General features: G+C 38.5%; 1 protein-coding gene across 2 annotated transcripts in view; it reads right to left on the bottom strand.

The window, feature by feature from the left end:
- LOC116905352 (DNA polymerase alpha catalytic subunit-like) overlaps positions 1–20699 on the bottom strand; it is a 40976-nt gene extending 20277 nt beyond the window's left edge. For both annotated transcript variants that reach the window (XM_032908266.1, XM_032908267.1), the window contains exons 1-2: positions 20183–20699; positions 19684–19806 (exon numbers count right to left, since the gene is read on the bottom strand). In XM_032908266.1, the coding sequence (XP_032764157.1) occupies positions 19684–19806; positions 20183–20284 (225 nt within the window). In that variant the 5' untranslated portion in view covers positions 20285–20699. The remainder of the gene's footprint in view (positions 1–19683; positions 19807–20182) is intronic.
- Between the last annotated feature and the right edge of the window lie 6096 nt (positions 20700–26795).

The following is a 26795-nucleotide window of genomic DNA, read 5'->3' as shown; positions in this document are numbered from 1 at the left end:
CAGTGATGTCCAAGTGTTGTGGCATATACCCAGCACTTAAGAGGTGGAGGAAGGAAGATCATGACTTTGAGGCATTCTGGGCTACTTAACAAGATCTATAATAGCGAATATCAATAATATCTAAAAGTATAAAAGAAGACCCAGAAAGCAAAGAATCCTTACCAGTCAACGCTACTGCACTAGAATTTTAAAATACTAATCGACATTAGCAATCCTGTTTCAAAGATCAGCAGACTTCTTCTATTGTCTAGTGAGTTGACAGTCTGTCTTCTATAACTACCAAAAGTTTTACTCCAAAGGTAAAAGGCAATCACTAGGTAGTAATCACTTTCTAATTTTCAATAAAAGTAATTTTTAAACAATAAGCATTAAATCCTCCACCCCTAAAATTCTGTAGGACAGAGTAATGCTGCTATAGGTGTAGAGAGACCACAGCTAAACTCAGCTTCTTTAATTAGCAGTTAGTCCTTGCCATTCTTCCATCCATTTCGAGCTACAAAAGAACCTAATCCAAACCAAAGCATTTCTTTATTTTTCTTCAGCTCCTTTCCACACCAGACTTACTTAATCATGTGTGTCCACTAAGCATAAGGCCTGGCAACTTACGCCATGAGCTACCTCTCTTCTTCAGGAATCTGAAAACCAAGCTTCCAAACCGAAACGGAATAATGAACCAACACAGAAATGCAGAAAGCAAGGAGACTCAAGTAAAAGAAATAACAACGAATGCCATATCGAGTGCCTAAGTTTGTGACAGTTGATGTGTGGGGAAGAACTGAGTGAAACATAGTGCCAGCCCAATGGTACAATCTCTAATAAAAGAAAGATGAACAAAATCACACAAATTAGTCAGTGGTGACAAAGGAGGAATGGAGCAGGATGCTGAACAATAACAATGATCACCACAGAGAAACTCCCACACGGACACACAAAGAGTAAGTACAGGAAAGTTTACTTCCCTGATAGTGGAATACTAACCACAATCTGAATGATTGGAAGAGACAGAAAAATAGAATAAAGAACATTCACAAGATAGATATCTAGAGGGCAGGTCAAATGTATGGTAAATATATATGTAGCATTTGAAGACATATGACACAATACCACTTACATAAATTAAGTGAATACATTGATAGGTAGCAACACCATGCAAAATACAAAAATTCATATTAATACCATAATATTAAGTGTCATAAAGAAGGATATTAGAAAATAGTAAACAAAAAACATCAAGGACCTATGATCTTTTATTCAAAATAATATATAAACCACTTATGGACAATATAATCATGTTTTAATTCTAGACGATGACTATGTATTATTTCCTTATGAAAAAAAAAATAATTGACTATGGAAATGCAAGGTTGGCTCCAGAGTTAGGAGCACTGGTTTCTCATTCAGAGGAACCAGGTTTGATTCCCTGTACCCACATAACAGCTCACAACTCCAGTCCCAGGGGATCCAGCGCCCTCTTCTGGTCTCTGCAGGCACCAGGTACACACATGGTATACGCAGAGAAAACACCTATACACACATAAAAATAAATTCCCACAACACTCAGAGGAAGCCTGACACCCAGGTGCTCTAACACGCCAGGATCACAGGTGAGGAGGCCACAACATCTGCCCCAACACCCATAGTAACTGGGACCCCTAGTATCCAGGAACCCTGCCCATCCATTGGCACCAGTTCCTTCCAGTTTAAACTTGCAACCAGAGCAGGCCTTGGGTACTGGCTCTGCACCCACTCCTACAACACAAAGAGGGAGTCCAACTTGCAGGTGCTCTGAAACACCAAGGAACACAGAGGAAGCTCAACTCCCAGGAGACTGAACACAACCAGGAGCACAGGAGCTCTGACACACTCAAGATCACAGTTGAGGCCATAATATCTTTCCCAACAAACAACATAACTCGGACCCACACAGGAACGGGGGAAACCCAAACCCTGCCAAGTCAAAGGCATGGGTTCTTACCAGTTTGTACCTGTGCCCAGAGCAAATTGGAGGGCTCTGACTCCCACCAACCTCTAGAACACCAGAGAAAGCTTGTCTCCCAGGAGCTCTGATACAACAGGATTTCAAGAGCTTGGTGTGACTCTAATCAGGCAAGTGAAAGATCTGTATGACAAGAACTTCAAGTCTCTGAAGAAAGAAATGAAGATCTCTGGTGAAAATAGAAAGATCTCATGCTCATGGATTGCAGGATTTATATAATAAAAATGGCCATTTTCCATAAAAAGATCTGGGTGATTCACGTAATCCCCTATCAATATTCCAAACTCAATTCTTCAGAGTTAGACAGAACAATTTGGCAAATTCATCTTGAATAACAAAAAACCCAGGATAGCTAAAACTATCCTCAACAATAAAAGGACTTCCAGGGGAATCACCATCCCTGAACTCAAGCAGTATTACAGAGCAATAGTGATAAAAACTGCATGGTATTGGTACAGAGACAGACAGATAGACCAGTGGAATAGAATTGAAGACCCAGAAATGAACCCACACACCTATGGTCGCTTGATGTTTGACAAAGGAGCCAAAACCATCCAATGGAAAAAAGATAGCATTTTCAGCAAATGGTGCTGGTTCAACTGGAGGTCAACATGAAGAAGAATGCAGATTGATCCATGCTTATCACCCTGTACAAAGCTTAAGTCCAAAGTGGATCAAAAAGGACATACATCAAAAAACCAGATACACTCAAACTAATAGAAGAAAACTAGGAAGTCTTGATCACATGGGCATGGGGGAATTTTCTGAACAAAACACCAATGGCTTATGCTCCAAGATCAAGAATCAACAAATGGGACTTCATAAAACTGCAAAGCTTCTGTAAGGCAAAGGACACTGTCATTAGGACAAAACGGCAACCAACAGATTGGGAAAAGATCTTTACCAATCCTACATCTGGTAGAGGGCTAATATCCAAAACATACAAAGAACTTAAGAAGGTAGACTCCAGAGAGCCAAATAACCCTATTAAAAAATGGGGTACAGAGCTAAACAAAGAATTCTCAGCTGAGGAATATGGAATGGATGAGATGCACCTAAAGAAATGTTCAACATCTTTAGTCATCAGGGAAATGCAAATCAAAACAACCCTGAGATTCCACCTCACACCAGTCAGAATGGCTAAGATCAAAAACTCAGGTGACAGCAGATGCTGGAGAGGATGTGGAGAAAGAGGAACATTCCTCCACTGTTGGTGGGATTGCAAGCTGGTACAACCACTCTGGAAATCAGTCTGGAGGTTCCTCAGAAAATTGGACATTGAACTACCTGAGGACCCAGCTATACCTCTCTTGGGCATATACCCAAAAGATGCTCCAACATATAACAAAGACACGTGCTCCACTATGTTCATAGCAGCCTTATTTATAATAGCCAGAAGCTGGAAAGAACCCAGATGTCCTTCAACAGAAGAATGGATTCAAAAATGTGGTACATTTACACAATGGAGTACTACTCAGATATTAAAAACAATAAGTACATGAAATTCTTAGGCAAATGGATGGAACTAGAAAATATCATCCTAAGTGAAGTAAACCAGTCACAAAAGAACACACATGGTATGTACTCACTGATAAGTAGATATTAGCCCAAAAGCTTGTATTACCCAAGATACAATTCACAGACCACATGAAGCTCAAGAAGAAGGATGACCAAAGTGTGGATGCTTCAGTCCTTCTTAGAAGGGGGAACAAAAATATTCATAGGAGGAGATATGGAGACAAAGTGTGGAGCAGAGACTGAAGGAATGGCCACTCAGAGCCTGCCCCACCTGGGAATCCAGCTCATATACATACAGCCACCAAACCCAGACAATATTGCTGATGCCAAAAAATGCATGCTAACAGGAGCCTGATATAGCTGTCTCCTGAGAGGCTCTCCCAGAACACGACAAATACAGATGTGGATGTTCAAAGTCAATCATTGGACTGAGCACAGGGACCCCAATGGAGGAGTCGTGGGTCTAGCTGGTCTTCATAGTAAGTACCAGAACAATCATGCCTACATAGTGAGAGCCTGCCTAAAAACAAAGATATTTATTAGCTATCAAACACATACTTAGAACTATGTATGAACGACTAACATAGTATTATTATAACAATTATTAGCAAATTAATATTACCTGTGCTGGCTTGTTTTTGTCAACTTGACTCCAACCTAGACATAACAGGATTGAGGGACCCTCACCTAAGAAAATATTCCTATCAGATTGGCCTGCAGACAAGTCTGTGTTATTTTCTTGATAATGTGGAGGAACCCAGCTGACTACGGGTGGTGCCTCCCTTGAACAAGTGACCCTGGGTTGTCTAAGAAAGCAAGCTGAACAAGTCAAGGGCAGGTAAAGCAAGGAAACAGCATTCCTCCATAGCCTCTCCTACTGTTTCTGCCTCCAGGTTCCTGACCTGCCTTTCCTTATAATAGACTACAACTATAAGCTGAAACAAACCCTTTCTTCCCCAAACTGCCTGTGGTCATTGTATTTTTGCCACAGTAATAAAAATCTAAGTAATATATTATCTCATTTAACTCTTCGACAACCTTATTGGGCATTAAGACATCCTTATTTAAAAGGGAAGCTGAGGGCTGGAGAGATGGCTCAGCAGTTAAGAACACTGACTGTTCTTCCAGAGGTCCTGAATTTCCAGCAACCCCATGGTAGCTCACAACCATCTATAATGGGATCCGATGCCCCCTTCTGGTGTGTCTGAAGATAGTGACAGTGTACTCACATACATAAAATAAATAAATAAATCTTTTTTTAAAAAAAAAAAAAAGGGAAGCTGAGGTTCAGAGAGTTAAATAGTTCATCAGTAGCTCTGGAACCATTTGAAGACTCAGAGACAGGGCAGAGAGATAGTACTGACTGAAAGAGCAGGGGTTGTAGGCCCCTGGGGTAGAACCTGGATTTGAGCTCAGCTCATCAGTTAACACTTCCAAAATTTACTTTTCCTCACTCTCCCTTCTCAGGTATAAGTCAAGAACTTCTAATTTCTTCATACAGCAATTCGGCTTCACTAACATGGTTCCCCTCAAAGTAAAACATGAACAGAAGATATCGATCACCTTCTAGTCTCTTAACATGACAGAAAATTGTCAAAGCAATCGTTGCTGCTTTTTTTTGTAACAACTGACCACAGCCTACCTCCATGAAACAATACTACCTCTTCCTACCTTTAACACTGCTCTTACTGTATTTTTTACAACCTTAATTCTAAGCCTCCCTCCTCTAGCAGCATCAAGTTGCAGACCCTAGTGACTGAGTCCTAAAACCTACTACTCTTTGTATTTTCTCCTCCCAAAATAATTTCACTCATCATTTCTCATTACAGGGCTCTCAAATGTATATCCAGACACTATAAAATGAACATATCCATTAAAGAGTACAGTTGGTTAGGAGGAATAAAATCTAACATTCTATAACACATAGGATAACTATGTTTGACAAGAATTAACTAGTGTTCCAAACTACCTAGTAGAGGATTTTGAATGTCCTCAATGCAAACAAATGATAAATATCATCAGTAATAGAGAATGCCAACAGATCTGTCCTGATCATTTTATATATATATACTGAAGTAAATATGTACAATCTATCAATTAAAAATAACAAGATTTCCTAAAACTTAAGTAAACTGGACATTGTTCCTTCTCCTTGGTCATCTTCCCATATTTTATTAAAAGGTCCCATCAATTTACCTATAGAAAACCTGAAGCTGACCTTAATATTCTATTCTACCCTAAACTCTACATCGAATTCATCAAGCCTTTGAAATTTGTAATTTTCAGTTTCTGAAATTATAATTAACATCATTTCTTCACTTCCCTTTCCTTCCCCCACTGTGCTCTCACAAATTCACAGCCTTTTTGTTTGTTGTTACATACAGATCCTCGAAGAAGTTTGTCTTTGCAGCAGAGACCATTATAGAAAACTCAAAACGTAGAAAACAAGACACTCTGTGGTACTCGGTCTCAACTGATGTATCTACAGCACAATGTCTATGCCTAAGGCCCAAAGACATTATAAAGGAGTCTAAGAAGAACCGAAGTCTGCTGCAGACTGTCACATAGAAATGTCAGAGAGGTTGGCTACACCAATGAAGTCTCATCCATATGGTTACCTAAACAAAAGCTGAACTTCATTTTGTACTGGTTGTTTTTCTTTTACCTTTTATTTTCCCCCACCCCGTCCAATTGTTCTCACACCAGTGCAATTACTAATGTATCTTTCATAAAATATTCTGATAATAACCTATCAGTTTCCCTTCCTCCAGTCTAAGATTAATTTTTATTTCATAGATTTGAGTGTTTTGCCTGCATTCATGTGTGTGCACCACTTGTAATGCCTACTAAGAAAACACGGTATCTGCTAGAGATGATGCTATAGATGGTGCTGAGAACTGAACCTGGGTCCGCTCCAACAGCCATCTCTCCAATCCCTTGCTCCAATATTTTTTATTTAAAAAGTTTCATATAATATATTTGATCATGTTGTTTCCTCCAACTCCTACATCTATTTTAGTTAGTTAGGGTTACACTGCTGTAAACAGACACCATGACCAAGGCAAGTCTTACAAATGACAACACTTAATTGGGGCTGGTTTATAGGCTCAGTGGTTCAGTTCAACATCAAGGCAAGAGCATGGCAACATCCAGGCAGGCATGGTACAAGAGCTGAGAGTTCTACATCTTCATCTGAAGGCTGCTAGTGGAAGCCTGACTTCCAGGCAGCTAGAGTAAGGGTAAGCCCATGCACACAGTGACACACCTACTCTAACGAGGCCACACTTCTAACACTTCCTAATAGTGCAACTCCCTGGGCCAAGCATATACAAACTATCACACACACACACGGCTAACCCACCACCCCAACTACCCAACTTCATATTCTCTTTTTAAAAATGAGTATCAAAACAAAAAGTGAGATTTAAAAATGCGAAAACGGAACAAAAAAAACGTGAAAAAGAAGGCACAAAGACAGGCACGCACACGCGCACACACACACACAATGGATTTCATTTTGTAGTGGCCAACTACTCCTAAGCATGAGATTTGTCCTAGACTGTGGCTGATCGGCCATTGGAGAACACTGACTTTCTCTTTCCCGGCAGATAACACTGCCACAGCTTCTTGGTTAGGGGTGGGACTTTGTGCCCTCTTCCTGTTCTCAGTGCGGGGTTTTGTCTGGTTTGAACCTGTGCTGGTCTTATGTGTGTTTTCAGTGTCTGTGAGTTTATAGAAACCCTGCAATATCTGGAAGATGCTGCTTACTTGAACGCATTCACCACGTCTGGCTCTTAGAATCTGTTTCTTCTTCAACACTGATCCCTGAGCCTTAAGGGGAAAGTCTCGATAAAGAAATCGCATTTAGGGCTGAGTGCTCCGAAGTCTTTCTGCACATTGTCCAGTTGCCGGTCCCTGTGTTAATTCCCATCTACTGCAAAGAAAAGCATCTCTGACATTCCCCTCCATTCTTAACCTTCCAACTCAACCATACTTCCAAGCCACCCCAGGATCTCTACACATGGTACATCCTGAAATGTTTGTTCTTAAAACTCTTTACTTAGCTCACTTTGATCTACACCCTAGCTCTCAGCTCAAGTGCCCTGGCCTCAGGAATCTTCTAATTTTTCAATCCATGTTAAGAGCCATTGCTCCTATGTTCCTTTTCTTTGCATTTATTTTCTTCAGTGTGGCATAAATGTTCATTTGACCAACTGACTAATGGCTCTCACCTACCAGAACAAAAGCTCCCCGAGCTCTTGAATACTTAAAACTTACCACTGTCTTTCCAACACCAAAACCAGTCTACCGCCTAGTAGGTGTTCAATAATCTGCAGGGTTGCTTCCCCTGGGTTTCCCTGAGACACAGGATAATGAAGTGTGCTAAGATAAAATCTTTGGACCTGCAGCCTACTATGAGATGATCATCCTCACCTACCACCCACTGACAAGAGACTGAATCACTTACTCAAAGCCACACCATGCAAAAGACTGAGTACTCGAGATATCTATTCCAAAGCTTTCTTGAGTGCATTTCTGTAAGTGATCACGTGTCTAGCGTCCCAAGCTCTTGCTCTAGTTTTATTGAATTTTCATCTCATGTCTGTGGGTCACAAGCAATGTCATTTGTCTGCATTTCCCCCATGGTACATATTCAGCAAATATTACTTCAAGAATTTCTGGCTATGAGACAAGAATGAGCAAGTGAATTAAGTATATCCACTCTTAAGTCCCCCTTCTGAAAACAAGTTATTTTGTTTTCCCAACCAGAACACCACTGAAGAAGAAATATCAAGATTTTTTTTTCTGTGATGGAATTACCAGCTGTCCACTGCGTCATGCCACAAAATCCAGTGGAAATAGAACATGTACCCTATACTGGGGACCAGTGCTTAGAAATATGAACAATGTGCATTATTAATAGCCTATGAGCATATTCCTCTCCCCAACTCTCACCCTCTTCCAGAAGAAAACATACCACCCTCCTACACTGAAATGTAGCTGCTTCTATGCTGGCAGGGCAAACGGCCCCTGAAATAAATATGACAAATGTCTGAGACTTCAACCTATGAACGAAATTCAATATCTTTGTTCCATTCCCATCCCCAGTCAACATTTAGCATTAAGGCAAATAAATTCCATCACTAGACTCAAAAGGCAAGCCTTATTTTAAATGTTAAAAAAAGACAATAAAAATAGGCAATTACTAACCAAAATATATAAATAGTAGTGAGGATTCCAAAGATGGCAAATAAGCCATTTCTAGAAATTATTTGTGTTTCCATGTTCTTTTAAAAAATATGAACATGGACTGACTTTACTTCATATTGCTTTATCAAAGGTGAAGAGATTGTCAAAGAAAAACTTTAGATATTTGAGACTGTAATACACTCAAGTTTAAAGGGGATACAAGCTAATTCAACCACAAAAAGTAATAAAAAGGAAACAAGGACAGCTGTACAATTCAATGCTTGCACTAAATTTCAACCATAAGATCTCAGAAAGAATGACTATAAAGAGCCCAGGAATCTCTGGTTTAAAATCAAACCACTACACACACACACACACACACACACACACACACACTACTATCATTGCTTTCTTAAAGTCCCAACTTAACCAAGCTCAGTTCGCTGTAATTTAACACACTATTTATGATCTGGCAAAACAACACCAGGCTCATACAGCCCAGTAAAATGGAGTCTATTAGTCTCTGCTCAGTCGACCAGCCATGAGTCATAAGCCCAACAAACTTAACATGGAGGTGCCTTCAATGGGCCTGATCATACTGTCGTGAAAAGCAGTTAATGCCACCAGACAGCACAAGATGCCAAAAAATATATTACTTCCAATTAGTAAAACACATACTATGTGGCTAAAGTAAGGAGAAAGTATATCGCCATCACATCCATTACGGATCAAACACGCCCTGGCATCTGACTTATTTGGGGTGGGTCAGGGGAATCCTCATTGCTATTGAGTGTTGCTGTGGCATCCATACATTTTCTATGACAGATAAAGGAAAGCAAAGCTTATGATGAAGAAAAGGTCAATGCTTTAGATTGTTACAAATCTTTTCATTTTAATTGACATAAGTACAATTTGTGAAAAGAAAAGGGAGCATGGGAGAGGAAAATGTGCGTCACTCCCTCTTTTCTTAAAAGTGGTATAGTCAGGAAAGAACCTGTACAGACTGACTATAGAAACAGTTAAACCCTACCCCAGTTTCCATGCTACTGGTGAACAGTGGTTATGAAATCATTACTGCTGTTATCTTGGTTTGCTGCCAAAGTAAGGAGCTTTAGAACACCTGGCAAATACCACACAGCTTGTAAAAAGGAAACGTATACCAAAATAGGCCGATATAAAATGTTCACATATGCAGAAAATGGGATGAATTTACCTTAACAGAGTCATTCACTCCAAAGAAGGTTGGAGAAGAAAGGCAAAAGATTTCTAAGGTCATGGTCCATATGATTTGAGTCAATGTAATGAAACTTAATCTTAGAGATCAGTGTCAATGACAGTCAATCTGACACAATTTCTCTCTTAGCCTTATCCACATTCCCAATGGTTTCTGTAATTCGAAGGGCAAAATATCAAAGCAAAAATATTCCATTTGTGCCTCCTACAAACATACGAGGTACCCGTTTTCTTATACAGAGTATCCTGGCTATTCTCATAAACTCAAAATAGGCTTAAATATCAAGACTACATAAAAACTGCATCGTCCATATCCACCTACTTATAATTGCAGAAACACATAGATGAGTATGACCTCAGAGTGAGGGCAAACAAAGATCATTGCATGAGACATAGAAATACATAGAACACAAACACATGAAGAGTAAAAACTAATAATAGAAAATCCAATATATAAGTGGAAAGGGCATAAGTTTTGAAGACAGACAAATCTTCTAAAGTGATCTGGCAAATGACACCCTAAGCCTGGAGATGCCAACCCACAATAACAATGCTAGGACGATGCATTAATGAAGCCAGGTTGCAATGGGGGGGGGGGGAGACCCTTTCTCTGACAAACATTGGCATATAGGCCCACACTTGAATTCTTCAAAGGTCAGGTCAGACAAGTATGTGGCAGTCATGAAAAACTTAAGTAAATCAAAAGAAATAAGTGAGAAGTTACTTAAGTGCTTCCTTGATGAAGCCTTCTCTTGCACTCACAAACCCAGATCTATTTCACAAGAGGACCTCAGTCAAGTAAGGCTTGAGCCAGTCTTTATCTTCCCAGGTGCCTCTAATACCATCCAGCTTTATGACCCCCTAAACGTTTACCTTTAAAATGAATGAATCACTAGAGGTACTGAGATTTAAATTTTACTAATCAGAAAAAAGAAGGTCATGCTACATTTGTATCAAGTCTCAATCTTTGGGGGGGGTGTTTATTTTAAACCATAGGGATCATTTCAAATTAAGCCTAAGTGTAACATATTTTGTTATATCAGAGACTGATATATATGCTACTTACATTTACAAATGTATGTTGTTTATTACAATAAGGTTATATGAAAATATGCTGGTTTTGTTTTGTTTGCAGTTATATGGATTAAAGGGAGGGTCTTGCATATACAACATAGACATATGATCCCTGAGCTACAACTACAGACAGAAATATCTACCTTTTGGTCACTACATTTCTCACCAACTATTAACAATCTAAGTTACCATGATCTGGACTAGGCTCTTATTGGGTGTTTCCAAAGCAGAGCTTCCTCTTCTCAACTTGATATTTAGCAGTATTACTTTTACCAATTTTTAGAAAGGATACAGCTAGGGGACAAGCAAACCAAGATGTTTAGTACAATATATCAATACAAAAAAGATCTGCACTTTAAAATGTCACTTATTTGATGGCAGGGAATTATTTCTATACAGTTTAACTAGATAGAAGAACCTAAACTCATTTCATTTAAATTACCACAAAATCTGAATTTAGAAGTAGAATACAAATAAATAACACCCAATAATGTATATTATCAATTCAGGAAATTGCAAAAATCTTAAAACTCAACATCCCTCAAATATGCCAATAAAAAGTTTCTCTGGCTTTGAATTTTATAATGTAAAGGACTTCAAACATGAGTAACCTATAATCACTAAAAGTTACAATTTTTCAAACATGAACTATATCTGCAAAAATGCAAAACCATCATTTTAGCACTCAAAGAAATTATCTGTTAATACTTAACACTGGGAAGGCAAAGCTGGAGGATCCTAAACTCTTAAGAAACCCAGAGATATATATCAACTCTTAGATTAGCATGTGCTACAGATAAGACTGTCCCAAAATAAAAATGAAAATCACCCTTATATTACATGAAAATTATCTTTTGACACAAAAGATGGCAAAAACTTTTCTGCAAAGCAATAAGTAACATATAGTTTAGGCTTTGTGGTAACTATTCACCTCCAAAGTTTGATATGAATACAGTCAAAGACAAATGGGTATGACCGTACCACAATAAAACTTTATTTAAAAAAAAAAAACAGATCATAGGTAACAGTTTGCCAATCCCTGGAATGGAGAAACAAATTCAATAAATACACAAAGAAGAAAATAGACAAACACAATTAGATCACTAAGTTTTCTTGCTCCTCAGAGAAATCTCCAGAAAGACTAAAGATCTAAATAAGAAAAGCCAAGTTTTTCAACATTTAGAATAAAATAAGACAGTATTGCTCATTGGAAAGTATATTTTTTTCAGAATAAGCCTAGTCTGACAGAAAAATGTCAACTATTTAGTGTAAAAAGTAGACATTTCTTCACAATGAAGGAACAAGCCAAACGACAATATGCTGTTTGAATACAAATAGTCAAAAGATTCAATTTTTAAATACCCGCAAAACAATAAGAGACCTGCAATGCAATAAGACATGTATGTCCATATAAGCAATCAACAAAACCAGTAGATGACTTAGTCAATATGAAAAGAAAAATGATTTAACTCCTAATTAAGGAAACAAAAATTAAAATTACACCATAATAACATTTATATTCATTAAAATTCTGATCCAGGAATGGTGGCACAAGTTGGTAATTCTAGCCCTTGGGAGGCCAAGATAAGAGGATAGTAATTTCAAGATGGCCCGGGGAAATATAAGAAATATGAAGCAGTATGTGCTACACAGACAAAAACCAGTGACAAAAGAAACACTCAAATAATAAGGATTATTTGAGTATATTTACAAATACATGGTAAGTGAAAAAAAAACCTTCAAAAATAGACAAGTTTCAGAGTCAAAACTATGTATGAACAAGCTTCAGTCAAAACTGTGTATCAATGTCGAGATTAGCATCTGAACCTGCGACCCAGGAGAACTATATGCTGTGTCTCTTGCCAAAGATTTGAACTTACTTAGCTCTCTGACAGAAGAATTTATCTTGTTATAGTAAATTAAGTCTAACACATTATCTAGTATAATCTGCTGTTAATGGAAAAAAAAATAAAAAATGAGAACATGGCAGCAGTTCAAAATAACAGGTAAAGCCAACATACTGACACACCTTTAATCCCAATAACAGAAAAGCAGAGGCAGAAATGAGTCAGTCTAGGTTGAATCCTAAGTATGACCTACAAAGAAAGATACTATCTCAAAAATGTAGAGGGGACCTTTGAGAAAATCCAACACTATTTATTTAATGATAAAAGTCTTGGAGAGATCAGAGATACAATGTGCATACTGTAACATAATAAAGGAAGTTAACAGCAAGCCATAGCTAACATCAACTTAAATGAAGAGAAACATAAAGCATTTCTACTAAAATCAGGAACAAGACAAGGTTGTCCATTCACTCATTGCTACTCTATTCATAATAGCCAGCAATTAATCTAGATATCCCTCAACAAAAGATTGCATAAAGAAAATGATATATTTACACAATGGAGTATTACTCAGTCAACATATAAAAAGTAGGAAGAAATTCTCAGGTAAATGGATGGAACTTAAAAAAAAAAAAAAAAAAAAACCACCTGTAACCCAGACTGAGAGAAACAAATATGATATATATCCACATACATGTGGATATCAGCTGTTAATGTCAGTGATACACAAGCTACAATCTGCTAAGCTACACAGTTACAGATTAAGGGACTGAGAATGGGGGGAGGAAACAGAACAGATAACCAACAGAGGACAAACTCGGTGGCATCTTTGGAGGCTCCTTGACGCACAATGCCACATCAGAGCTTTCCCTTTTTTCCTCTGCTCCTTCTACCCTCCAGTTCCTCTGCAGAGCTAGCCTGGCTTCCAGTTTACTGCTTTCATTAGAACCCTGAGTATGTAAGCAAGTAGGTCTCTGTGTCTAAATCCATTTCTTGTGCTCTTTTCCCTCTGTTTATTTGTTTTGTTCTATTTTGATATGTTAGTTTTTGTTTTATCATATTATATAATATTGCCTTCTTTGTTTTCTAATGAGACAGAAAAAGTGACTCCAGATGAAAAGGGAAGGGGGAAGAAACTGGGAGTAAAGGGAGAGGCAACTGTGGTCTGGAGATACATATTATCATATGGGGGAAAGCTATTTTCAATAAAGGAAAAATACCAAAAAGTAGGAGAGAAATGAGAGAACGAAAATACTCAGTCATATTCACTCACTAAAATGTTATAGAAGAGTTAACATGATTAAGTAAAATCTAAAACTGTATCAAAGGGATGTATTTAAATTGTGAAATACAGAGCATTTTTCCTAATGCTTTTTTTCAAACTGTAAAATGACACATGAATACTAAAAAAAACTAATAAATATGAAAATGAACACACACACACACACACACACACACACACACACACTTCCATATTATAAAATGGAAAAGACAGGTAAGAGAGGAAAAAAGGCAACAATATAATTACCACTGAAGAAAAAGAGAGAGTCTGTAGCCATTTCTATGTTTTGTTCTTTTAAGTTAAAACAAAACTAGGCTGTATTTCATGAAAAATATTGGAAAACTGAAATATTCGTTTATTTCCCAGTAAAGACAAAGGACCCTTCATAATGTAAAGATCCTCTTCCATCACGAACAAAGAGAGCCAGCGCCATTGCCAAGGACTCTCACTAGCCCTACCTCATCACCAAGACAATCTCACAAACCTGAGCCTAGATAGTGGTGGCTGCATGCAATGATTTCGATGCATTTTCTAAAATGAACAAATTTCACTTCTGAACACAACTGAAAACCAGCTCTCCTACAACTGGTCGAAAAGCAGGCTGACAATGACTCGCTTCAGCCTACAGCCTACAGGACAGTAAAATGAAAAACACATGGACTGCTCCTGAACACTGCACTTGAAATTGCAATCAGAAATCCAAATCAAAAATTGTTTCCTCAAGAACACAGAATTAAAGAAGGCAGGAACAAATAAATAATAATTCAGTAAGTACTAATTATTTCATAAGAACAAATATCATTATTATACTACATGACAAGTATGCTTAAAAGTCATTAAAAATGTTAAATTCCTCAAATTAAAAAAATATCCTATTCAAAGAGGCAAAATTACATACAAAAATCATTTTCAATTTTTTTAGAGTTGACTGTGGTACTATGACTAAGAAAGTCATGTGTCTCCATAATCAGAGATAAAATTTATCTACTCAAAGGAAGAATTCACTTACTAAAATAAATTAAATGATTGTTCTCATCAATAAAACTTATAAGGCAAAAAAATTACAATTTTAAACACTAAATCTATTACACTACCTTTGGGCCATTTTAGCCTTTATCTAGTATTCAAATTTGGTAAAAATCTAAAATGTAAACATTTAATTCAAAAAATGGCCTTCACATTATTGTTCACAGAATAAAATCCTTAATTGATTAATGATCTTAGGGTGTCTATCGCCATCTAGTGAACAATCACTTCAATTACTACACCATACACTTGACATTTGATACTTGTCTTCATAGTCTAAATATTTGCGCCCACTCAGTGTTACCCATGAAGTCTTGCCCAATTTCATTTTTTTGCCTCTTCACACAAACATCTGTAATAAAAGCAATTACAGATGGTATTGTTACAGATTCGCTTCTACAAGTGTCTAAAAATGAAATTTCATTATTTCTTCTCTGGAAATGCTCAATTATTTTGAAATAACGTGCATTATTGTGAGGTTCCTGCATAAGATTCCTTCAACAGCAACTAATTCCTCTATCATCAAGCAATTAAAATTATGGGATAGTTGAAGTATGAAGTATGAAAGATCACACCTGTGAAAAGGCAATACTGATGTCCATTTAACATATTTTTACTTTTATTATAAATGTTTTTTAAGAGAACAATTAGTAATTACTTGGGTATTCTAACAGCTATAATACATTTACTTACAGAAATTATTAGGTCACCAGAGCCAAATCTGCATGATCCCAACAAAACTAAGCAAACACTCACAAAATCTACTTAAAAATAAAAAGGGAAGGAAGCCTTTAAGGCCATATCAAAATGCAAAACTTCATGCCTCTCCAGACTGCATTTATCCATATCCAAATGAAAAACCTTATAATTTTTCAAGGACATGTCACCAGGTTTCCTTCTCATTCCTACTTGAACTTGAACTTTAATTTTTTTTTCTTTTCTTTTTTTTCGGAGCTGGGGACCGAACCCAGGGCCTTGCGCTCTACCACTGAGCTAAATTCCCAACCCCTTGAACTTAAATTTAATTAGGAAGTTTAGATGCAAACAAAATAGGTCTTCAGCTACTGTGTTATTCTGTTTATACTGCCTTATGAGCAAAGCACCAGTATAGTAAATTGCAAAAGTATCGTGAAACCTCAACTTCATCCTTCCTACCTCTTTAATAATTAAAAAACATCTGACAGGTGTGTGCTTGCAATTAGAGCACATAAAAGGGATTGGGTTCAAGGTCAACCTGTAGTATATGGTCATACATTGTCTCAAAACAACAATGAAAATCTTTAAAAACAACAGACTCCACAATATATAGGAGAGTGATAGTAAAACCAGAGAATACCTCTAGACTTCCTGTCTATCAGTGTTATTACCACCAAAACTTTAGCAATAATTTTTATTTTAGTAAATAACTTCTATAGAGATCTTTGGAGCTTCCAGAATAAGAGTTGCAGAAAGCAGGTATATTATATACTTACTGCTTCCCATTAACTTCACATTAAAGATATAATACCAACAACTATAGAAGGTACTATATATAGGAAGGAACACATGAAAAAGAAAAGGAGGAAAGCAGAAATTATTAATGTGATCCCATGATTGATTCTAGATTTGCCTGAAATTCGTTTTTAATGAAGGTTTTAAAAAGGGAGGTTTTATATTTTACATAAGATATAGTATCACTATATTTTATAAAACAAGAACTAAAAATTTAGCTTAGTTATTACATGTTGATCAACAAAAAGTAAAATTTGAGTTTAAATTCCCTATTAAAATTCCAGCCAAAAGAAAACACTGCCCCTAAAATATAATGGCTTGGGGAAGTAGGAGAGATCATTGGACATATTTGGGGCTTATCATTATCAACGGTGCCCTTTTAAGCCTGTGGATTTTTAAGCCAATGCAGAAAATGTAACAACAGGGATTTCTCAACAGCAAGAGGCACTCTCCAAGGGAGTAAATTGTCAACTATTGCCTCTCGTGAGAAACTTAAGAGTAACCTTGATCCAATCGCAATAGTCAACCTATGTATTATCACCCAGTTGGGGCATAGTGAGTGCATTTCCTAATACAAAAATAAGATGGTGTTCTATCAGAACCCACTGAATATATATACAGAAACAAAATTTAAATAATTTTGAGATAAACTTAGCCTAAGAATCTGAGAACATCTTTATCTTACTTCAGCTAGCCCCTAATATTTCTCATGTAAAAAAATAGGGCCCATGCCATATGTTGAAAAGGATGACTGTCTCGTAATAAGGTACATTATAAAGCAGAACTGAACTTGCAAAAGCCATTCTCTAATGGTGAACCCAAAGGCAGTAAAAGACTTAGAATTAGGAAAACAGTTTCAATTCAAAGTAACCACTGTTCTCCTCTACCTCCTAGAACCTTAGCTTCCTCATCTACAAACCAGAACACTACTACATGTCAAAGGCCTCTTGCATAGTTTTGATATGATAATGCACAAAACAGCTCTTACTACACCATTGCTATTCAAGCCATGCACTGCCCTTCTCTGCCCTAAGCCACATATCTGAGATAAGGCTGCAAGAGAAAAGTGACTTCAAATAGCGTGACATTTGTTTCATGTCACAATTACATATATACTGCTCAATAGTCACTCTCCGCACGTTATCCATTAAATTTAAATTCATTTTAATTAAAACTACATGAATCTAAAAATCAAGTTCCTCATCTAACCAGAATAAGCAAATAGGAAGTGTTCCCCAGCCAGTTGTGGCAAGAGGCTATTGAATATAGACAGTACAGATAAAAAGTATTCCTCTATCTTAAAAGTTCTGCTGGACAGAATTGTTAAAGCCAACATTATCCTGAAAGTGTCAAGTGTGTGTGTCAAGTGTTGTAAAACACAGTGAAGTTAGCCTATGAACCATCATGCCAAACATCACTCTAGAGCTTTCTGCATCCAGACAACCAGTATTACCACCGTATACTATGTTTACAATTAAGTAGCCTTAAATTCACTAAAAGAAAACAGTATCTTAATATACTTGACTGAATTCAGTATTAAATATAACCATACTTTTACAGATTATAAAAATAAAAAGTTCTACACAAAGCATTAAAATAGATGAACTTAAACTGTTCATAAAGTGTTGGTACTGAATGGTAAGGTTGGAGCTCTAACCAGTGTAGATGCTAGGAAATTTCACATGGAAGTTCCTATGTGGACTTGGAACAAGGATTGGATATAAACGCTTAAAAAGAGTTCTTTAGCGCTAGACAGATGGCTCAGACCAGAAAGAACTAGGTCCCCAACACTTAGATTAGGTGGATCACAAGTGCCCGTCACCCCAGCTCCAGAGATTGGCACCTGATTGGTGTGCGCCCCCCGCCCCAAAGTTTAAAACTCACACATATACATAAATAGAGTTTGTATACTGTGGTCATTGATACCTGGCAGATAGGTAATATTGCTGAAGAAAACTTGAATTGATTACGTTGCAAAAAGGTAGAAGGTACTATGTTTGCAAGGCAAAAACCAGAGAATCAGAAGGAGAATGAGAAACAAGGGAGAAGGCAAGGAGATTAGGGTGGTAAACAATCACCAAAACCAGATAAATCCTGATGAAGCAACAACAGGCAGTTGTCAGGTCCCGCAGAGAAATGGAGTTAGCTGAGAAAGGATTCTGAAACACTGAAAAATTCCCTAAAAAGTTGGATAGTCTTCAACTGGGATATTATTTCAGAACAGGCAGTACTGGGAAGCTGGAGATTGGAGAGGTTGAGGGGTAAGAGGATTGGTGAAATAAAAGATTTGGGGATTAGGTGTTGTGCATGAATTTAATCCCAGAGCACGAGAGACAGAAGTAGGCAGATCTCTGAGTTCAAGGACAGCCAGGGCTATAAAGCTAGACCCTTAGGGGATAAGGAGGCAGGAAGATGCACCGTTACCTGCAGAGCCTGAGAACCCAAATTCCATCCTTAACTAACATCCTACAATGGCCAACTCATATGCCCAACAACCTACTGGAAATGCATAAAGATCGATTACCCACAAAGACAACACAGAAGACAGAACTCTTGACCCTGCTGTCGCCCTTAGTGAAAATAAAAGGTCCTGTTAGCTATTCTCCTGATTTCTACCTTCTCTCACATTACACATTAAACTCTCAGTTACTTATCTGAAGAACATTAACTTCTAATATCAACCTAGGCATTTTTATACATATTCAGCTGTTTTCCCACACTATGCTCTCATCAATCAGGTCCTGTCTCACCTCCCTTCCCCCACCAGTCTGCTCAAATATAAGCTTTACATAATATTCACATTCTATCTTTATTGCCTTACAGCAAGGCTGGCATATAGACACATACAGAGAGGAGAGAGGGAGGGAGGGAGGCAGGACTGACAAGTGAATTCTTATTCAAATGCCTATTTGTCTCAAACTTACTCTAAAGAAGAAATATTTGAAACTGTAAAAACTAGGTAAAAAAATTAGCTCTCCCATATTACAGCATATATTTACAGATGCGAATTTTATTTTGCAATTTACCTCCCTTCCTTTGTATGTCACCAAGGCAGCCAGCGGTTTAGCATAAAATCTGCTGTATGAAAATCCCAGGCAACCATACATACTGTTCGCTGTGAGCTTCAAAGCCTTCTGTCGGATATCATACTGCAAGCCAACAAAGACAAAAGATATATGATACCTGTAGATTCTTACTAATACAGTGGATATCTTTTTAGATCACAATGAGGAGAACCTCTCAATATTGGGAGCGGTGGGGATACTTAATACTCAATCTGTTGCCCTACCCTCCTAGTAGCAAGTACATAGATCCCTAATTTCCCAAGATTCTGTAACATCTCACAGCGAGAGAACCCTTCCATTCTGAAGCAGCCTACCACTTCTGAATGGCTAGTGGCCAAAATAAAATAAGCGCATGTACTTACCCACACTATTCATCCTACTACTAATCTAGTAATCAACCTAATAATCAAGTGTTACAAGCTCAAGGTGTCTCCTAACACCTTGCAGAGAAAAGACTTACCTGAAGAACAAGGTCTGGATTTAAATCCTGCTGTTTCATTAGCTGTTTCACTTGTTTTCTCCGCTCTACCAGTTTCCGGATCTCTCTGGGCAAAATGCCCATATCTAAGTTTGGATCTGGCAACTCTGGAATCTGTTCTTGTTCCTCATCCTGGAAAACATACAATAGAAACTTCAAATAAATTATGAATCTGTCCTGTATGAGGAAATCAATAATATATGAGCAGTTTCATATTGTGCTGAACTAAGTGTCGTACAACCAACCTGTAGCCCCAGTACCAGGGAGGCTGAGGCAGACAGAACATCATAAGATCAAGGCCAGCCTGGGCCACATAACGTGTTCCAAATCACTATGGTTACAGAGTAAGTCCCTGCCTCAAAACCCAAAACCACAACAGAAACCACAAAGAACCCAAACAAGAAAAAGATCTGTGTGGTCATAAACCACTGATGCTCCTGCCTGCAACTCGTGAAGCTTGTGTCACTGTCACCATTGCTCACACTTGTTACTCACACATTTAAATTTAATGTAAAAGAATGAATTTCACAAACATGGAGCAACGTGTCTGGGAAAATTGTGTTTAAAATACAAACGCTAAGATAGACTTCTAATATTTTTAAAAAAGCAGCTAAAGTCTTGTTTTATAGCATTTGTACAACCAAACAGAATGCTACAGAATGTTTCACAACAACTACTATAAATGCTTTTACTGTTAAAAATAATTTATATAGGTCATGACATTTCTAAAACTTAATATATACGCACACACACACACACACGTGTGTGTGTGTGTGTGTGTGTGTGTGTGTGTGTGTGTATTCCTTAGCATTTATTGAGTACCTTTTACCTATAAATTGCTTTGCAATCACCAGAAGAATAGCAACATTTTAGAAAGGCAATCAGCAGTCATCTTATATTAAAATTTATAGCAGGAAAAAGCAGGGAAAGCATTAGGCCTTTTTTTCCTCAAACCTCCATTAATTCTATTAACAGGCTGCAAAGAACAGCCAGGCACAGTTACCCTTTGAAAGATTCAAAATTAAAAATAAACCTTTTTGGCTTAAAGCATGTCAAGTCAATGGCATTTGATAACCCAGTCTTTACAAAGTACCTGATTTTATAAAGATCAATATCATAAAATGAACACCCTTGCAATACTAATAGGGACTATTGTTTTCCAATATACAACCTATTATAGAGAATTTCCACTGTATTTACAGCAACTAGAGAAGTCACATAAAAAGTAAACTAAAAGATTCTTAGGTCAGGACATTTAGAATTTATCTGAAGCCGTAACAGCATCTCCAGGGTGATGCTAACTGTTCCCTTTGAAATAATACAAAATCCACAAATTGTCTCATGTCTAGTATTTCTTCAGATGACCTCTTGGATCTTCCCACTCTATTATAGAGTTTCAAATAGGCGAAACATTGATGGGCATCAGTTGTGGAAGAACAATGATAACTGCGACTATGCTTGAAAAATAGCAGGACAGAGCCAAAGAATATTTATCAACAGCAGCTGCTACTTTTTTAAGTTGATGGTCCAAAAAATTCTTTTGAAAGTTAATTTCTAGTCCCTCAGAGAGGTCCACTCTTTCCAATGCACACTGGTCACTGGATGCACACACTGGTCACTGGATGCACACACTGACCACCACTGATGCACACACCGACCACTGGTTACACACTGACCAGTGATGCACACTGGTCATACTGGTCACTGATGCACACACTGACCACTGGTCACCTGATGCACACACTGGTCACTGGTCACTGGGATGCACACACTGGTCACTGGATACACACACTGGTCACTGGATGCACACACTGGTCACTGGATGCACTCTGATCACTGATGCACACACTGGTCACTGGATGCACACTGGTCACTGGATGCACACACTGGTCACTGGATGCACACTGGTCACTGGATACACACACTGACCACTGGGTAAATACTGGTCACTGATGCACACACTGGTCACTGATGCACACACTGGTCACTGGATGCACACACTGGTCACTGGATGCACACACTGATCACTGGGTACACACACTGACCAGTGATGCACATACTGGTCACTGATGCACACACTGACCAGTGATGCACACACTGGTCACTGGATGCACACACTGGTCACTGGATGCCTACACTGATCACTGGGTACACACACTGACCAGTGATGCACATACTGGTCACTGATGCACACACTGACCAGTGATGCACACACTGGTCACTGGATGCACACTGATCACTGATGCACACACTGGTCACTGGATGTACACACTGATCACTGGATGCACACTGATCACTGGATGCCCACACTGGTCACTGGAACTCCCAGGAAGGCCTCACCTTCCAGCCGAACCTCAGCTGGGTAAAGCTTTGCCACTCCCCTGAGGCTGAGGTATTGGAGTCCCCAGTATGGTTGTCCCATGTCAACATCACACATGCATACAGGGCTCCTACTCCCCACAGGCAACAGAAATTGTGATAGGTTTTTGTGTAAAGCCTCAATTCTATCTATAATTTCAATCACAGAACACCTACCTTTCCTACCAGCTAATTTATCCCTAGATTACAAATCATAGCACGATACTAAATCCAGATGTCAGTAATTCATGCTAACATAATCTTCATCTGTTTCCCTGGATACAGAACATGGTCTGTGTATGCATCAGGCCAAATTGTATTATATGAATATTTCTTTTGGTAGGGGGAGGATAGGGGAAGTTCTTTTTTTACATTTAGTAAAATGTATGAAAGCCTAAAGATACATATTCTTTAAATGGAACTGCATAAGCTATAGCCGGCTCTGATTATTGTGACTCAAGGGGGGGATGGGTTTTTACACTGAAGAATCAGGGAGTAATAGACTGTTTCCCTGCATATGTCTTCAGACCTTATACAGTCAAAATATACTCACCTGAAGTTGCCACCGAATTCATCTTTCCTGTGATTTATGTCGTTGAACTGCATTACCACGGACAGCCATTGGCTCTTCCTGCAGATATAATTAATAGAGATTCTCATGTTGAAAGAGAAACAAGTCGGTAGTTCAGGTTTCAGAGGGCGAGCTACAGTCAGGCGCCTCTTCTTGCCGGTAGTAATTCATTCTGCCTCTCCTTCAGTAAACAGGACTTTACTGTTTCTTCCAAGCTCCCTGGTTCTTTGGATCAGTAGATTGTCCTCCTGTCTAGAATGAGCCTGCATGGCCTAGTACCCATGGTTAGTATCTCTTTCCAGGCATGGCCAATCCCAGTTTTCCTGAAGGTTCTGGAAAAGAACCCTTGACTCTGACAGGGTAGGATCTTTTGTACAGCTCTCAAAGCCTTTTCCACTCTGCTTCTTATTTATCAGAACTGCATCTGTGGACTGTAAGTGTGCATGCGTGTGTACATGGACTATTTCAGTCACAGAGCATCCTATGCACACTCCTCTTGGGTTAGAAACATAACACCCCATTCGTTCTGTGGCTGAAGCCCCCCTGGGTAGCCCTGCCTGAGTGCATTTCCAGTCCTCTGTCACAGCCAATCCATACTTTGAACGCTTTACAGTCATTCATGTGGGCCCTTATGTTTTATGACAAAAAGATATGCACCTCAAATAATATGTGGTACTGTGTTGCTCACTTTTAACTTATACAACTGTACACCAATTTTTCTCTTCCATTTTCAGGCCCTTATCTGCATCAATATGTGCATCTTTCCTTTAATTCCTTCTGGTTAACAGTGTTGTATTTGGACTCTGGGGAGCACAATAGGCAGGACCCTCTTTGACCATCCTTAGTCAAATAAGAAATAGACTCCCAAGTTCAGGTGAGCGGCAGAGAGAATCATCAATTCTATTAGAGGGCTGGGCTTGCAGAAGAGCAGCTCAAATAGATTTCCCCCTGCAGTGGTGGTCTGTGTGTTTATCCGGGCCTCCTCCACTGGCACTATCTGTGCCCCCATCCACTGTGAGGAGATGCTTCTAGGGCAAAAGAAAGGACACTAATTAAGCAAGTTCCTCCTTTTGGAAGAATAAGTAGAGGCAAAAAGATTTTTCTGCCAAATCTCCAAAAGACATCCTTTTACACAGATGTGAAAACAGAGAACAGCAAGTTTCCCTGGAGTACCATAATTTGTATTTTTTTCTTCTATTGGAGGACAAGGTTCTAGCAATAGCCAGGCAGTCAGAACCTGTGCCCATCAGCATCCGGACGCGCTCCCAGGGGGCTGTGCCAGTTCCTGTGCCCAGCAACGATGCCCATGGCGTCCCTTCTCTCATCCAGCACATGCTCCTGCTCATGTATGTGAAGGGACATTCTTACTGCAATTTTAATCTCCTCTGCTACTAGTAAAATTTGTCATCTCCCAACCTTCATGATTACCCTCAATTCACTATTGTGGCCAAGGATGACGTTGAGCTCCTGATCTCCTGCCTTCTGTACTGAGATTGTAGAAGTGGATCGCCACACTCAGCTTAGGTCACACATTTTATATGTTTTTTTTTTGAGATTTTTCATGTATTCTTGGTGGTAATTGTTTTTATTTATGAGGCACAGAAATCATCAGTTATTCATGGCCTAAGTCACATTTTTGGGAAGGGAGAATATCTTTTGATATTAATCTAGGATACATATTTTTCTAGAACGTTAGAGAGAACCCAGGGAAAAGAGAGGAAGCACAGGACCATCTGACATGTTCAGACTTAGGATTATGTGAAGAATGTGTGTAGTGCCACTTGAACGCACCAATAGAATTCACCTTAGGGTTTTCTGCCTACACTTACATCGTCTTTGAACAATTACTGATTATTTCCCCTACATTAGCCCATTTGAGCAATCATTCTGCAAGCTTTACTGACTTTTACATTATAGGATTTTACTCTTGGTACTTAAGTGATGGTTTCTGCCTTGATATTGTTCATGTAAAGAATGATCCACAGAATACCTCCAACCAAAAAGCAGTCTGTCTACTGTTTGGACACTGCACAGCACACTTTCCCACAGTTATCAAATACTGTGGTGGCACTGTGCTGCGATCTGTCAGAGTATGGATTGACCCATATAGATTCATGTACTGAAGGCTTATTCTTCATGGTGTCATTGTTTAGGTGGTGGGACCTTTAAGAGGTGGGGCCTAGGGAAAACTGATCAGAAGGTGGAGACATCATGCTCATGAATGAAGTGATGCTGTCCTTTTAAAATGGATCATTCCACAGCTGGGAATGCATTTTCCACAGAGCAGGTTGGCCTCTTCTGCCTGTAGCTACTTCCCTTTCTGATGTGTCATGGGACGCAGGCGTCCCTCACTAGGCTGCAGTGCCACGCTGTTTGGCCCCGGTGTGCCCTGCATCATGAACCAAATAAACCTCTCAATAAGTCCCCTAGCCTCAAATATTTCATTGTTGCAGCTCATAGCAAAGTAAAACATACTGTATGGACACTTCATTCTCTTTCAGAGCTTGGGAACATTATTATATCTAAGTCCACCTGAGTCCTGGACTGCCTAGTCGTCATAAAACTTTTCTTTTAGGTTCATAGACCTTCATCAATGAAAAAGAACCTTAAAGAACATGTTATATTATCTTTAATTTTATGTGTGTGAGATTAAATGATCCATTGGAAATCACGAGTGTTTTAATTTGCTTTCTATGGCTGTAATAAAGATTATGACCAAAAGCAACTTGGGAAGAAGAGACTTACTTGGCTTAAGCATCCTTATCACAGTCTACCATTCAGGGAAGGGGAGGCAAGGCAGGAACTGAAGGCAGGACAGGAAACAGGAGGCAGGAACTGACCCAGAGACCACAGAGGAATGCTGCTTACTGACTGACCTGCTCTACATGGCTTCCTCTGCTTGTTTTCATATATCAGCCAGGACCATAGTGCATGCCCTTCCACATTAATTATTAGTCAAGTACGTGCTCCTGCATGCATGCCCATAGGCAGCCTGACAGAGAAAATTCTTCAGCTGAGATCCACTCTGCCCAGATATGTCTAGGTTTGTGTCAAGTTGACAGAAACTAACCAGCAAAGCATCCTTTGAAGGGTTAGAACACAAGTCCCTTAGCCCCCAGCATAGAATGTGTTTTGTATTACAATAGATTGCAGAGTCATAGCTTAATTCTGTTTCCTTAAAATTGGGGTAAATTACTATAGTTAGATTATTTTTTCGAGTGGAAGCTTTGAGTGCATTTAGCTTTGGTTTATGGAATGATTTTGTTCTTAGTACTAAGGAACTGTTTATGATACTTTCCTGAATTAGCTATATGGAAATTCTGTATTCTGCCTTCCTTCTTTAGATGCAACTGTATTTACATGCTAGTCTTTCCAACAGGTTGTATAAATAAGTTAAATGTTATGATAAATTATTCCAAAGTGGCACACTAACAGTTTGCATAAATTAAAACTATGGTGCAACACTTTGCATCAGATTGTAACTAAATGTAAATCTGTAAATGTGTGTGGTTAATTTTTAAATATAATGTTCCAGGCATGGCTGTTTGTATTTAAGTTAGTGAAGTTAACAATAAAATTAGCATATTTAACCCAAGAAGCAAAATACGACCATTAATTCTCATATCCCCACATATCCCTCCATCCCATCTCCTACCTCCCTGCCTA

This window comes from Rattus rattus, chromosome 7, assembly GCF_011064425.1.
Source record: "Rattus rattus isolate New Zealand chromosome 7, Rrattus_CSIRO_v1, whole genome shotgun sequence".
In the NCBI taxonomy this organism is placed as follows: Eukaryota; Metazoa; Chordata; class Mammalia; order Rodentia; family Muridae; genus Rattus; species Rattus rattus.
This window is presented reverse-complemented; position numbering and strand designations above follow the sequence as displayed.